At 50.5% G+C, this 13,584-nt stretch overlaps 1 protein-coding gene across 1 annotated transcript in view; it reads left to right on the top strand.

The window, feature by feature from the left end:
- The window catches only part of XDH (xanthine dehydrogenase), a 57,710-nt gene extending 46,678 nt beyond the window's left edge, over window positions 1-11,032 (top strand). Inside the window, exons 29-36 of the mRNA XM_021697708.2 lie at window positions 570-698; window positions 1,364-1,438; window positions 2,875-2,927; window positions 4,649-4,763; window positions 5,505-5,570; window positions 6,979-7,167; window positions 8,575-8,751; window positions 10,232-11,032. Coding sequence (XP_021553383.1) covers window positions 570-698; window positions 1,364-1,438; window positions 2,875-2,927; window positions 4,649-4,763; window positions 5,505-5,570; window positions 6,979-7,167; window positions 8,575-8,751; window positions 10,232-10,282 — 855 coding nt within the window. The 3' untranslated portion in view covers window positions 10,283-11,032. The remainder of the gene's footprint in view (window positions 1-569; window positions 699-1,363; window positions 1,439-2,874; window positions 2,928-4,648; window positions 4,764-5,504; window positions 5,571-6,978; window positions 7,168-8,574; window positions 8,752-10,231) is intronic.
- The last annotated feature ends 2,552 nt before the right edge of the window (window positions 11,033-13,584 follow it).

Genomic DNA, 13,584 nt, shown 5'->3' with positions numbered 1-13,584 from the left:
TTCCCCCACACAGTGGAGCTCGGATATTGGAACTGGATTAGAGTTGGCACACCTGCTTGGCTCATGGACTGGCCAAATTGTATTTTTTTTTAAAAAAAGCCAAGGTTAGGGGCACCTGGGTGGCTCAGTCTTTAAGCATCTGCCTTCAGCTCAGGTCATGATCTCAGGGTCCTGGGATCGAGCCCCGCATCGGGCTCCCTGCTCCTTGGGAAGCCTGCTTCTCCCTCTCCCACTCCCCCTGCTTGTGTTCCTGCTCTCGCTGTATCTCTCTCTGTCAAATAAATAAATAAAATCTTTAAAAAAAATTAAAAAAATAAAAAACCAAGGTTAGCTTTAAAAAGTGCTGTGAGTCACCATTGGGTTTATGAATTTTTTTATCCAACAAAATCAATCCATAAAGTTCTGCTTCAAACTGAGACAGGTATGAAAACATCCCAGTCTCAATAGGATTATAGTTTATAAAATTATTTTGTTGCTTGCAACAGCGAACCTGAGTCTGGCTTGGGAAGAAGGCATCCAAGCCCCGTGCTAACCCCTCCCTGAGAGGGTGATATTGTCTCTTTTCCCAGGTGGCCAGCAGAGCTCTGAAAATCCCCATCTCTAAGATTTACATCAGTGAGACGAGCACTAACACCGTGCCGAACACCTCTCCCACGGCCGCCTCCGTCAGCTCTGACCTCAACGGACAGGCTATCTATGTAAGTAAGGAGCCTGGGCAGCCACCAGAGCTGAGGGCCAGCCCAGGGCTTTGGGCCCAGAGAGAACCCTGGGGTGGGAGCTGGAATGGTCCTCGTAGGCTCTTGGGCTGTGGCCATGCCTGGGCTCTCTTATCCAGGAGAATGCTCTTCCTCCTGACACCAAGCTGAAAGAGATACCTAAGAGCCATATCGCTTCCATTAAAGCCAAGAAGGATGAGTGTAGGATGGGGAGGAGATTTGGAGGGTCACAGGGAGCGTTCTGGAAAGATACTCCCCAGCATTAGAACTGGCTGTAAGACTATGGACTGAGATTGGAATTGGATTTTGGCGTTGGCCAGGTCAGACTCACTTGCTTCTCTTTCCACGTGAGGGATGTAATTAAGAAAACGGTTTGATGGGAGAAGTCATCTCCTTTGAGAACCCTCAAATATTTCATCTTCTGTAGCCTAAGAACTGGGTGTTCTCCCAGCAAGGGTCAATGCCGTTTCCTTTGGCGGGGTCTTGTGGCTTCCACCCTGGGTCTCAGTCGTTCCTGAGAAGGTGGAAAGGCTATCTGAATGGCACAACATTACTTGGAGGTGGCCTCGCTGAGGTCCTTGGGGTTTTGCCCGGGCCAGGAAATGCAGAAGATTAATATGTCTGGTATGTGGTGGATGTGTTCTTAGGAAGCTTGTCAGACCATCCTGAAAAGGCTGGAACCCTTCAAGAAAAAGAATCCTACTGGCACCTGGGAAGAATGGGTAAGTCTGAGCTGATCCAAGTTGCTTTTGAAAATGAGAGACATTAAAGGCAGGCTCTCTGTCCCTCCCGCTGCAGGAATAGGGTCGTGGTCTAGTCACAGGCAGAGAAGCTGAAGTGGTGTGTATGGTTTCACAGGACAAGGAAATGCTCCACCTTGCTGGGCCCCCTGGTCTGTGGTTTTCATAGTTGAAGGAAGGCACCTGAGGAAAAATTTTGATCCAGGATCTTGACAACCCTGTGGGGACTGGGGGATTGACTGCCCTGAGCCTCAGAAGGTGGGGTGACTGCTGAATGTGCCTCACTCGGGCCTGGTTGCACACCCCGCTCATCCTCAGTCTTGATGAGCCTGGTTTTCTTCAAACCTCCTGCTGTCAGAGGACTGCTGCTAGCAGCTCTGTAGTCTGGGTCCACTGAGGCTCCGTCTGTGAAGGAGTGGGGGAAAAAGACATTACCCAGGAGTTTATATCATTCCTGTGGTTTTAGAAGTGACAGGCAAGCACTCATAATAAGAAGGAGCCCAGTTCTCTGGTTTCTGGTTTGGAGGCTGTGTGTCGGGAACCCTCAGAGGGAAGCCGCAAGGATGTCTCTCTCTGGCGGGAGACTGCATCTCTTCCAACAAGCAGACACCTCAGTGACAGCCCGTCTTTATCATCTCCCAGAGTTGGGGTGGGAAAAGTGGGCACAATGGTAACATATAGCATGAGCCCACACATGACCCAGTCAGATAGTATACGTTTCCCTCAACAGACCCAAAGAAAATAAGCTATTTCTCTCAGATCCCCTCACCTTACTGTGCCTTATGTGACTGACCTCCACTTCCCTTCCCACACTCACAGATACCACACACGTAAATACCATATGAATCTAGGTTGGTTTTGGTAGTTTGGAGTTCAGCACAGAGACACGGAGAGGCAAGCTTGAGCTGGACGTTGAGGGGAGAAAAGGATTTGGGCAGATACAGTGGAGGAACCGCGTGAACGAAGGTGTAGAGCTGTGGGGATACGGAGCGGCTGGGAGAGAGCTGACACTTGAGTTTGGCTGGTGCGGCCATGATGTGTGTGCGACCTGAAACCAGAGAGAACACTGGGGTCCTGAATGTCAAGCATGTGCTCTAGAGACAATGGGGAGTCATCCAAAGCTCTAGAGCAGGGGGGTGACGTGGGCAGCGTGGTACATTAAGATGCTCATTGTGGTTGGGCTGGGCTCCCCGGCGGGGTGGGGAGGCTACTCGAAGGCCGAAGACCAGCTGAGAGGGTGCTGTAGCCCCCAGGCTTCCGGTGCAGTCTCCTCAATGCAGTGAGTGTGTGAGGCAAGCTGTGGTTCACAGAGTTGGTCAGCTTCCAGATGAGGAGGGTGAACCCATGAAATCTTAGTGCTGGGGCAGGGATTCTGAAACCATGCTCAGCCCTTCCTGTTGTCTATCTCCTCTCCTCAGGTCTCAGCTGCCTACCTTGATGCAGTGAGCTTGTCTGCAACTGGGTTTTATAAGTAAGTACAGAGCTGATGTCAGCTTTCCTCATCATGTGTTGTCATCCTAACCTCTGAAGTCCCCTCTTGCACCGAATGCTCTCAGCCTTTGGTCAGGCTCTCAGGTTTTGGTCCCCTGAAACTCCTATCTCTTCAATGGACTGCTGCTAATTTCACTCTGAAGATGCTCTAAGATACCCGGCATCACCAGTCTATGTGCCAAGGAGGCAAAAACATGAGCTGCTGTATCCGAAGACCTGCGCTCTAGTTCTGGTCTGGAAGTGTATTGTTGCACTTGGAGAAATCAGGGATCTCTCTGAGCCTGTTTCCTCATTGATGACATAGTGGGACCATCCCCAGCCACCCCTCCCTGGGCGTTCTCCTAGAACCAGGGGCGGAGTTACCCGTGTATGTTCCTCTGTACCATGCATTGGATTTCTGCATGGAGGCTTTCCTTGGAAAGAACCACAGGAGGATTTAGAGCACGTGGCCTCGTTACAAAATGCAGAATTCGGTGGAGCTGAAAGTGAGATTTGGAAAAGAGCACATACCTTCAGCTACTTTGAAATTCAGTAGCAGCATGAAGAGCTAGAGACCATGCCAATCTGATTCTGAGGTTGTAAAGTGCCAATCTGATTCCAAGGTTGTAAAAAGATGCGATTATATTTCCTACCAGCCATAACGTTCTAGCTTTCTCTGGGAAGTTGAACTAGGACCTTTTCTTTCACACATCAATGGTTTGGAGAAATAGTTCAATATGTATTTTAGGCAAAGCTACATTTTGCCAGTGCTCCCTGGGTTATGTGATACTTGACCTGTGCAAACATGCACACGTGCAGATTTTCTCAGAAGTTCTTGCTTCATTTTCAGAGTTGATAAAACTGGGTAATATAAAGGAACACCCAAGTGAAGATGGTGAAATCAGAGGTCAGAGAAGGTGGCAGGTTCTCCTGGGAGAAGTCTTTTCCCTCAACTCTGTGCTGGTTTTGTGTTCATGGAGATTCTGATCCCATCAGCTCACAGTTTTCTGTGTCATGCATAGAAAAACATGGGTATGGGCGACTATTAATTCCGGGTGTGAGAAGATGCACACACACACACACGTATGACTCATGTGAACCTGGAATTGTGTAAGATACTCAGGATTAAAGAAGAAGGAATATAAGAGAGCATCTGCTTTTATCAATAACACTTTCCTCAAATCATTTGTTGCAACTGAGAAGGGGCCCGTAGCCAAGGAGTAATGCAGGCAAGTGGTTAAAGAGGCATGAGATGCTGATCTCAGCTCTCACCTGGAGAAAGGTGAGCAGCCCAGGAGGCGGTACAGGCAGGATCTCTGGTTCTGAGACCTTGAATTCCAATTCAGCAGATCCTTTGGAGCGTGGCCTTCATGTCCTTCGTGAGCTTGGGCAAATGTATCCCGTTTCTACCACATAGAGGGCAGCACTCTGATGCTATCTGCCGCTTGGCTGTACAGAATGATTCACATAAGGGCCTTGGGCAGAATTGAGCAGACAGGAGGCAGAATGCTCTGCAACCCTGGATTTCATTAACAGGTTCAAAGTATTAAAAACACATGGACTTTTATGAAGAACAGCTGAATGAAAAAATAAAACCTTTGGAGTCTTAGAATTTTGTGGATCAAGCTTGTGTGTGTGTGTGTGTGTGTGTGTGTATGTGTGTATGGTGTGGGGGGATGCTCATCTTAACACATGTGCAATGTTTTCTCTTTTCTTCCCCAGGACACCCAACCTCGGCTACAGCTTTGAGACAAACTCAGGGAATCCCTTCCACTACTTCTCCTATGGGGTGGCTTGCTCCGAAGTGGAAATTGACTGCTTAACAGGGGATCACAAAGTAAGGAGTTTGCAAAACCTTTGCACTAAGTTAGGGGGAAGAGAGGAGAAACAAGTGAATTGCAAACACCAAGAACTGATAGAGACACACTTTCTGGCTTGGAAAATAATAAGTTTGACATCACAGCCTGGCAAACTTCCTAGAAAGGACCGGTGAGCAAATATTTGAAGCTTTCTAGGCCCCAAAGACTCTGCCTCAATCCTCTGCCCCATCCCCGAAGCATGAGAACAGCCACAGACGAATGCAAACGAACAGGCACGGCCATGTTCCCCTACGAAGTGGTTTGTGTGCGCTGGCTGTGAATTTCATATAATTTTCACGTGTCGCACCATATTCCTCTTATTTTTGTCATTTAAAAAGGCAAACACCATTATTAGCTCACAGGTCCTACAGAAATGGGGCTCAAGCTGGAATCAGCCCATGTCCCCTTCCTGACACAATCAACCCAGACCCGGGTTCAGAGCCCAGGGACCTGGGACCTGGCCTTCCCACTCATGCGGAGGTGTGTGCACGGTGACTCATGCTCACCAGGAGACTGTGGCCACTGCCGTGCCCTGCCCAGCTGGCCCCAACTCAAACTTGAGCATCAACAATGCCAGTGCCAACTGAGCATGCCCGGGGCACTCTGCTTCTGAAAGTGCTGTTTGGTTGACACAGTAATTTAAGGGTCACCAAGCCCCATTATCATCCCACACCTTCCTTTCTTCTCACCCTGCTTTTTCATTCTCCTCCCCACTTCAGAACCTCCGCACCAACATTGTCATGGATGTTGGCTCCAGTCTGAACCCTGCCATTGATATTGGACAGGTAAGGCACATGGGTGACCAGGGTGGTGATGGACTCAGCCACGGGCGTGTCCCTTCTCCTAGGGTCACCAGCCAACCGCATTTTGTCCAACATCATTGTAAAGCAGGTCTGACCAGGGTACCATGTGAGTCTCCCTCAGCAGGAGTTAGATTGATGAGAGCACACCCACCTCTTGAGGTAGAAGACACATTAATGTAGGTTCTGGAAAGGGCACTCACACCTCAGAGGACAAGATGATGAATGGTGCAAACACTGGGTGCACACGCACGCACACATGCATGCACACACATGCACAGTGTGAGAAGGGGCACACTGTGGAATGGAGATTGAGTCTGGGATTGGTGTGCAGGTGGTGGGGTCTGAGGCCAGAGGAGCTTCTCCCTCCTCGTACCTCTTACACCCAGGATGCATTTTGTCCTCTAGGAAGTAAACGTCAATGGAATGCTAGAGAACACTGGGGCAAAAGACACGGGTTCAATCAAGAGGACCAAAGGGATGGCTCGAAGAAAATCACTTTTGGAAAATATGAGAGTGATGGGGAGGACGGGTGGAACAGGAGACAGAGGGAGGCATCGAGAACTGGAGTACTGAGCATCTGGTAGAAAACAGAAGTTGTATTCCTCAAAAACGGACAGTTACGAGTATACGGAAACTTAGTCATTAGTCGCTGTGTTCATTAATTCACTCCACAACCACTGGGGGAGCCCCTCCTGGAGGCAGGCACTGAGCCCGGTGCCTCGGACCCAGAGATGATGAGCACCTGGTCGGGAGAACACACGTGTTTGGCGGTGGGCCCCCCGAGTTTCGTGGTGAGCAGGGAGGCTGGGGGAACAGACGTGTGGGCCCGCAGAGCGTGGCAGGTGCCCTCGGAGAGGTCCGTAAGCCCACAGCAGGGGCACTGCTTCTCCCAGAGGGCAGGCAGGGCTGGGAGTTCACAAAGCCTAAGTCTACGGTCCCAGAAATTCCTCCTGTCTTGTGAGGCTGCCTGCAAGCGCATGGCCCCACTTGGCACACAGGAGGCGCGTGGGCCCCTGAGGGACGTTGGGCAACTGTCAGCCTGGGAGCCTGCTTCTCAGCTCCAAGTTGCCGTTTCCCCAGTAGTGACATGGAGGGAACAGCTCCGCCCACCCTGCAGCAGATTTTAGTGAAAAATTATGCCTTCCACGGTGTGGCCCTTCTGGAATTGCTGCCCAATTCTAAAACTAACCTTCAGTGTTAATGCCTTTGCCCGGCCTACCTCAATGCCTGGCAAAGGCCCAGCTGGATGGGCAGGAGCCAGGTAGGCTGTGGAGGGCTGTTTTCAGCTTCTTTCCAGGCCCACTCCAGGTGAGGCTTCGTGCCTGATGTGGGAAGCAGTATCTGTCCTTGGGGGGAAGCAGAGTGACCATGGTCTCTGTCTGCCTTGCAGGTGGAAGGGGCCTTTGTGCAGGGCCTTGGCCTCTTCACCCTGGAAGAGCTGCACTACTCCCCAGAGGGAAGCCTGCACACCCGTGGCCCCAGCACCTATAAGATCCCCGCATTTGGCAGCATCCCCATTGAGTTCAGGGTGTCCCTGCTCCGTGACTGCCCCAACAAGAAGGCCATTTATGCGTCCAAGGTACTGTTGCCCTGGGTCTGTGCTGCCTTCTGGTCTGCACCGTGGGAGGCTCCGGGTGGGAAGGAGGGGCTCCAGCCACCCACCCTGTGGGTCTGCAGGCGGCTCGTGTGGAAGGACAAGAGGGCTTGACACTAGTTTTGGTGAGGATGGCAGGGGGGTGGGCAGTCCCTGCCTGAGAAAACAACTGGAATGACACCACCTCTGTGTGGTCAAAGCTAGCTCCTTTGCGTGCACTCAGAGGGATTCCTTAATCCAGTCCTGTAGGTCAAGGCCTGACCTCCACCCATGTCTCAGGTGTGCATCTTGATGCTTGGTCCTAAAGATGATCCCGCAGATACACACCCTTCCCAGTTATCCCACAAGAATAGCCTGTCCATTGCAGATCGGGCAACACCTCCGCGCAAACCCGTTACCCCCTTCAGTGGCTGGCATCTGACCTTAAACTTGATCTGCATGCCTGAAGGATTGTAGCCATCCTCTATTTCCTTGCTGTCCCCAGTAAGGATGAAAAAATGGTTGAAAATCAAATAAGCTGATTGATATAGTCCTGGATCTAAGAAGGAAGACAGATGATCACTTGTAACCAGTGAAACACACCCATTTGCTCATCTCATGGTTTACTTACTGTGCTTGGGGCTGGACACTCTGATCCTTGCCATCGACTTTCACGCCGTGGCACGCATCAGGATCACTGCGGACGCGTGATAAAAATGCAGCTCTGTGGGGCCCATCCCTAGAAATTTTGATTCAGTAGTAGAAGGAGTAGGGCCCTGGAATGTGCGTTTTTAACCAGTGTCCCTAGTGATTTTGATACAGGCAGTTTCTGAGGCTTGGTGCCTGATGTGGGAAGCAGTTATCTGTCCTTCGAGGGTGGGGGAAGCAGAGTGACCGTGTCTCTGTGGGAAGTTTCTGAGCTTCCGGGGACAAAACAGCCTCTGCTAGGAGATGTTCAATTCCTGTTGGTCATGATGCCTATATTCTGGACGATGCTGTTGCCTGTAAATATGATGATGGTGCCTGCAAATGTGGGCAGAGTCGCAGGTAGATGAGGCCCCTAGCCTCATAACTGTGAGGAAAGGGTCAAAATTCTTGTCAGACATTTTTGTCCATAAAATATAAGTATTTAACACAACTTTTAATGGTACATTTTATTTGCATGATGGCATTTTGTTTGCATGATGGCATCAGAGAAAATCACATAGTGAGAGTTAAAAGAAATATGCCAATGAGGTTGAATCATTTACTAGGGTTGCTTGTTCTCTGCCCCTGAGGAATTTTGACCATCCTCCCTGCCTTACTGGGTGCAGCCTGCTGGTGCTGGCTGGGGTTCCCGGCGTCACCAGCCCTCCGGGTGTGGAGGCTGGGGTCCCGTTGCCTGATTCCCTGTCCTGCGCTCTGTGTGCCCAGGGCGTCGGGGAGCCGCCCCTCTTCCTGGCAGCTTCTATCTTCTTTGCCATCAAAGACGCCATCCGTGCAGCTCGAACTAAGAACGCAGATTGTAAGATGGAGAAGCTTTTCCGGCTCGACAGCCCCGCCACCCCAGAGAAGATCCGCAACGCCTGTGTGGACAGGTTCACCACCCTGGTATGAGGCCCCTGGAGCACCCACTCAGTCTGGGGGAGGCTGGGGCAGAGGCCTGAGCACTACAGAGAGGACAGTGGGATGCCAGGCTCTCTCTCTCCACTGGGCAGCCTTGGGTCCATGTTGCCTTCCTTCTGCCATTGAGGCACCCCCTCGAACTTGCTGGAAAACAGCAAGAAATCTCCTTAAAGCTGCCGCTTGCAGCTGGGCCTTCTCTGAGGGAAGAGGCTCTTTGGTACACAGCTATCACCCACGATTTCATTGTTTCCCATGAAGACGAGGGTGATGGATAAAGGTCCCCAAGAGCCTAATCTCTCGTGTCCATCCCTGGCACTCCTGAGACCCTTCTTTGTGAAGGCCACTGTGTGCGTACTATGGAGCCAGAGACAAAAAGGGGAGTTAATGAATGAACTGGAGGCAGCACATTTGTTCTGTGGTTGGCTGTGGGCCAGGCTGAGGCGGGCACATGTGGGTGCCCGGGAAGACTTGGCGGTCTTGCAGGAAACCAGGTGATCGTGTTACAGGGCGATTGGTTACTATGTCAGTGTACGTAGCAGAATGTAGCAGGAGTTCTGTGGCCATTGGAATCATTTTGGGAAGTCCCTAGAAGGTACTTGTAGTGGGCAATGCCTGGCAAAAGAAGACCGTGCAGGACAGTTTCCTCGCCATTGCCCCTGAGCTGAGCTGAAGTGGGCGCCGCACACACAGGACTCTCTGGCTGCCTTTGCCGCAGCTGTCTCTGCTGACTTAGCAGGACCCGGCTCTTCCTGCCAACCCAAGTTGGATTTCCTCCCGGGCGTTTGATAGCAGATTTGATAGGCCTTTTGGGGTTTGGGTTTAGATGTGAAATGGGTACTCATGGACCCAAAGTGTTCCAGGGATGGGGAGGGTCCAGGAGAGTCTCCAGAGCAGGCAGACCTGCCATCCCAGGCCTCAGCACTGAGGGTGAGGGAGGCCGACGGGACCCCAGGTAGGCCACCCTCCTCTGCCAGTAGCTTCAGCTATGGGGTAAGAACCACCAGATTATGTGTGGAGCTTCCAGGCAGTGAGGAATGCCCACAGCTCTGCAGCAACCTTCCCACAGCCCAGAACCTTCCCACCATGGCCACGATGCTGACAGTTCCCCAAACTCCGTTCCCTGGGAGGTGAGGTGCTGCGTGGCTCCCTGTAAGCTTACACAGGTTGCAAGTTAGCTCCTTGCAAACAGTCCGATGCAGAACTCACTGATTTAATGAGCCCCTCTGGGTCCCCAGACCTAAAGCAAAGATTTCCACATGGAAAGTGCTTAGCAAAAATAAATGAATGGCTAGGAAATTAAGGGGTCCTGCCCTGGGGGCACTTCCAACAGCTGGGACTACAGAGGGGTGTTTGGTCTTGGAATGGGGGTTGGCAGTGGTTGGAGGTGGCATGTGCATCAGAGGGGGTCACACGTCCTGTGCTATGGGAAGACCCTGGCAATGAGTTCTCTGCCATTCCTTCCTAGTGTGTCACCGGTGTACCAGAAAACTGTAAGCCCTGGTCTGTGAGGGTCTGAAGAGAAGGCCCCAAGCAGAGCCTTCTTATGCGACACTGGAGCTTCCATGGAGCATGGGACATTCCCTGCAGAACATGAGCCTGTACAAGTCATGGGATGATGATGCTTGATTCATCAGGATGGTGTTTGGAAGAACACTGAATGCACTGGAAGATGTTGATCAAAAATCTGCTTTGCAAACTTAATGATAAGCCAATTCAGAACTGTAACTAATGTAACTAATATGCAATTAGAATCTTTTTATGTCTGTTTTAATCATGCATTTAAAATAGGTTTAAGAAGTATTTGTGCCATAATCCTAACTCACAGGCTGTATAACCTCAGGTGCTGACAGTGTCTGTCCTTCAAGGAGGATGCCCACAAACCTCCGGAAGCTTAAATTCTAAATCCACGTGCCATCCTCAGAAAGCCTCCCCTTCAAACCAATGAACATCATATTATAACCTCAGATCCATACTCCAATTTGCAGTGGGACAGTGGGGTGAGATTCAAACCTCTAACCACCTTTGGGTCATTGAAGAAAATGAACAATGAAACAAATTCAAGGTTAATTGAATCTGATCTTGTTAAGTGGCAGAAAGTAAATTATTCTATACCATCAAAAGCCAACCAACCCAGTTATTGAGCACCTACATCATGCTAGGTTTCTTTCTCTTCCCCTTTGTATGTTAAAAAAAAAAAAAAAAAATCAGGTTGAAAATCTTCAATGGAAGCCAGAGTAATTTCCATCTAGAAGTCATGCTACCAAAATCAAGATCAGCCAGAGGAATAACAGTCAAGGAGCCTGGGTTCTCATCCCAGCTGTGTATCTGTGTGACCTTGGTCTGTCATTTCTTTTTCTGTGCTTCATTTTACTGCAGAATGAAAGGATTAGACTGGAATAATCTCTAAGGCCTTCTCCAGCTCCAAAAGTCTATAAATATATGACCTGAAAACTCCAGTTATATAAGGGATCTGCAGCTATCAGAAACTTGGCTTCCTTACTGTGATGTGCTTTCTGGGCTTAATGAATCCTGCTTTGATTCTCCCAAGTTCCTGAGGTTGGTAAAGAGAACAGGAGAGGAGCAAACATCCATCTAGTTGCTGCAACAGGTGATTCATCGCGACTTAGCCACCCAGGTGCCCCACACACTTTCTTACAAAATTCCCTTCCTCAGAGTATTCTGGATAAGCCAGCTCTTTTACAGCACAGTAAGAGTAAAGAACATTAGAGATTGAACTGATATTTACATGGAGATCCATGCATGTCCATTTCATTGACTTTCTGGAATGTTCTAGGACATTAGGACACTAGCCTAAGACTGAGATGTGTGCTGTCATTAGTGAGCCTGCAAGGACTAAACAATGACTGAATTTTCTTCTGAGCTTAGGAACAGAGGCAAGGCAGAATGGTTGTGAAAATCCAACAAGCAGGTGCTTTGTGAGCTGTACATCACTGTGTTATGCTGAGGGGCTGTTCTCTCAGACACCTGGCCTCACCCTGCCATCTTAATCTGTGAACTGTCTGGAGTCAGTCAGTTGAGCATCTGCCTTGGGCTCAGGTCATGATCCCAGAGTTCTGGGATCGAGTCCCACATCAGGCTCCTTGCTCTACGGGGAAGCCTGCTTCTCCCTCTGCCCCCTGCTTGTGCTTTCTCTCTCTCTCTGTCAAAATAAAATAAATAAAATCTTAAAAAAACACAAAACTGTCTGAAGTCTGTAAGGGGAGGGTGCTTGGTCTTCCTGGTATTGCACAAGGAATGCGGCCAACACTGCCTGCAGTATCCCACTGCGACCTGCAGAGGGCGATGGAAGACCGGACATGAAACCAAAGCCTCAGCGGGCCCAGCCCCGCTGCATCTGGGGTTAGTTACCAGGAAACTGACCGAGGCTCTCCGTGTAGACGGAGTGTCTTCAAAGGCCTCTCCACTACCTGGACTTAAAGCTGACTTAGGGTTTCAGGATGACAAGATCTCAAAAGAGCCCTCAGACGATGTGGGTCAGCCATGGCAGCCTGAGCTCTTGATGAACGGCTACTTGGGGGAAGGGGGAAGGCGAGTCTTCTTTTCTGTCTGTAACTTGCCAGGTGCCACATTTAGTGCTTTACCTACAGGGTTGTCATTTGATCCGCCCCGTGGCCCTAAGAGGTGTTCATTTAATCTCTGCAGCCGCATGAAGAAGCCCGACCCACAGCTACACAGAGGACTTCCTCAGCCGGTGGTGTTTACTCCCGGAGAGCCCCCACGGGCCACGCAGCCAGGAAGCTGGTGTAGACCTGGAGCTGATCAGCCTGACAGAGTGGACTCGGGCTAGGCAGCCTCCCAGAGGCTATGGGAGGCACCTGAATGCTATCTTTTCGCCTGTAGGCAGTGTTGGGTTCAAACGTCGGCGTGGCCAGGCTGCCGAGCTGTTGTCTGAAGGCAGCTGAGGAATGACACCCTACTCAGAGCTGGGGTGACTGAAAGGCCAGGACGGGAAGGACAGGATGGATGGAGGGCGTAGGAGAAGCCCCAGGCAAAGGATGAGGACAGAAATAGTCCTAGCTTATTGACTGATGACTGGGAACATCCCCGAGCCCATGATATTTTTATCTTTAGTTGAGGGGGAGCCTGGAAACCACTGGCTGACTATTTTAGATCCTGGGATAAGGCTATTTGGAACATGCGGCTTCCTTGGCAGAGGCTTGACATAGCCCTGGGGCCCCAGGCACGGGGCCTGCCCCTTTGTTCTGTCTCTATCCTGAACTGCAGGAGTACATGCCCCTAAGGCGGGAGACAGATCTTGTGACAATCTTGTCACCTGGAACAAAGCAGCCCACGGATGGGAGTGGAGATGTCAGGCTTTGCCCTTGAACTGGCCCAGCCCCGGCCCTGCACATTTCCCCAGACCGACTTAGCTTTCTGGAGCATGGGGACCATCAAGCTCAAGCTCTTTGTTTCAGAGCAGAGAGGGTAACTGACTTGTTTAGGGTCCCACAGCCCTTCAGTGAGAGGGGCAGGCTTAAGACAAGGATGCCTGACTGCAGGTCCAGACTCTTTAAATCATAGTGAGCCTTCTCTTATGCAGTTGGGTCAGATTGCTGGGGGATCTGATGGAAATCTACTTAATGCTGGTTGGGAAGAAGATACAGAGATCTTGGGGCCTGAGAGAAACACTGTGGCAAAGGAGGCATGTGCCTTACTGTTGCTTCAAGTCCTAGGGCAGGATCCTAAAACGGGCTTCTTTCTTAAGCCCCACCGACAGGAACAAAACAGTTAGTGGAAAACATCCCTTCGTTCCAGAGTGAGATGCAAAGACGTCTATGCAAGACTTGCAGGGGCGGA

Source organism: Neomonachus schauinslandi, chromosome 10 (assembly GCF_002201575.2).
Source record: "Neomonachus schauinslandi chromosome 10, ASM220157v2, whole genome shotgun sequence".
In the NCBI taxonomy this organism is placed as follows: domain Eukaryota; kingdom Metazoa; phylum Chordata; class Mammalia; order Carnivora; family Phocidae; genus Neomonachus; species Neomonachus schauinslandi.
This window is presented reverse-complemented; position numbering and strand designations above follow the sequence as displayed.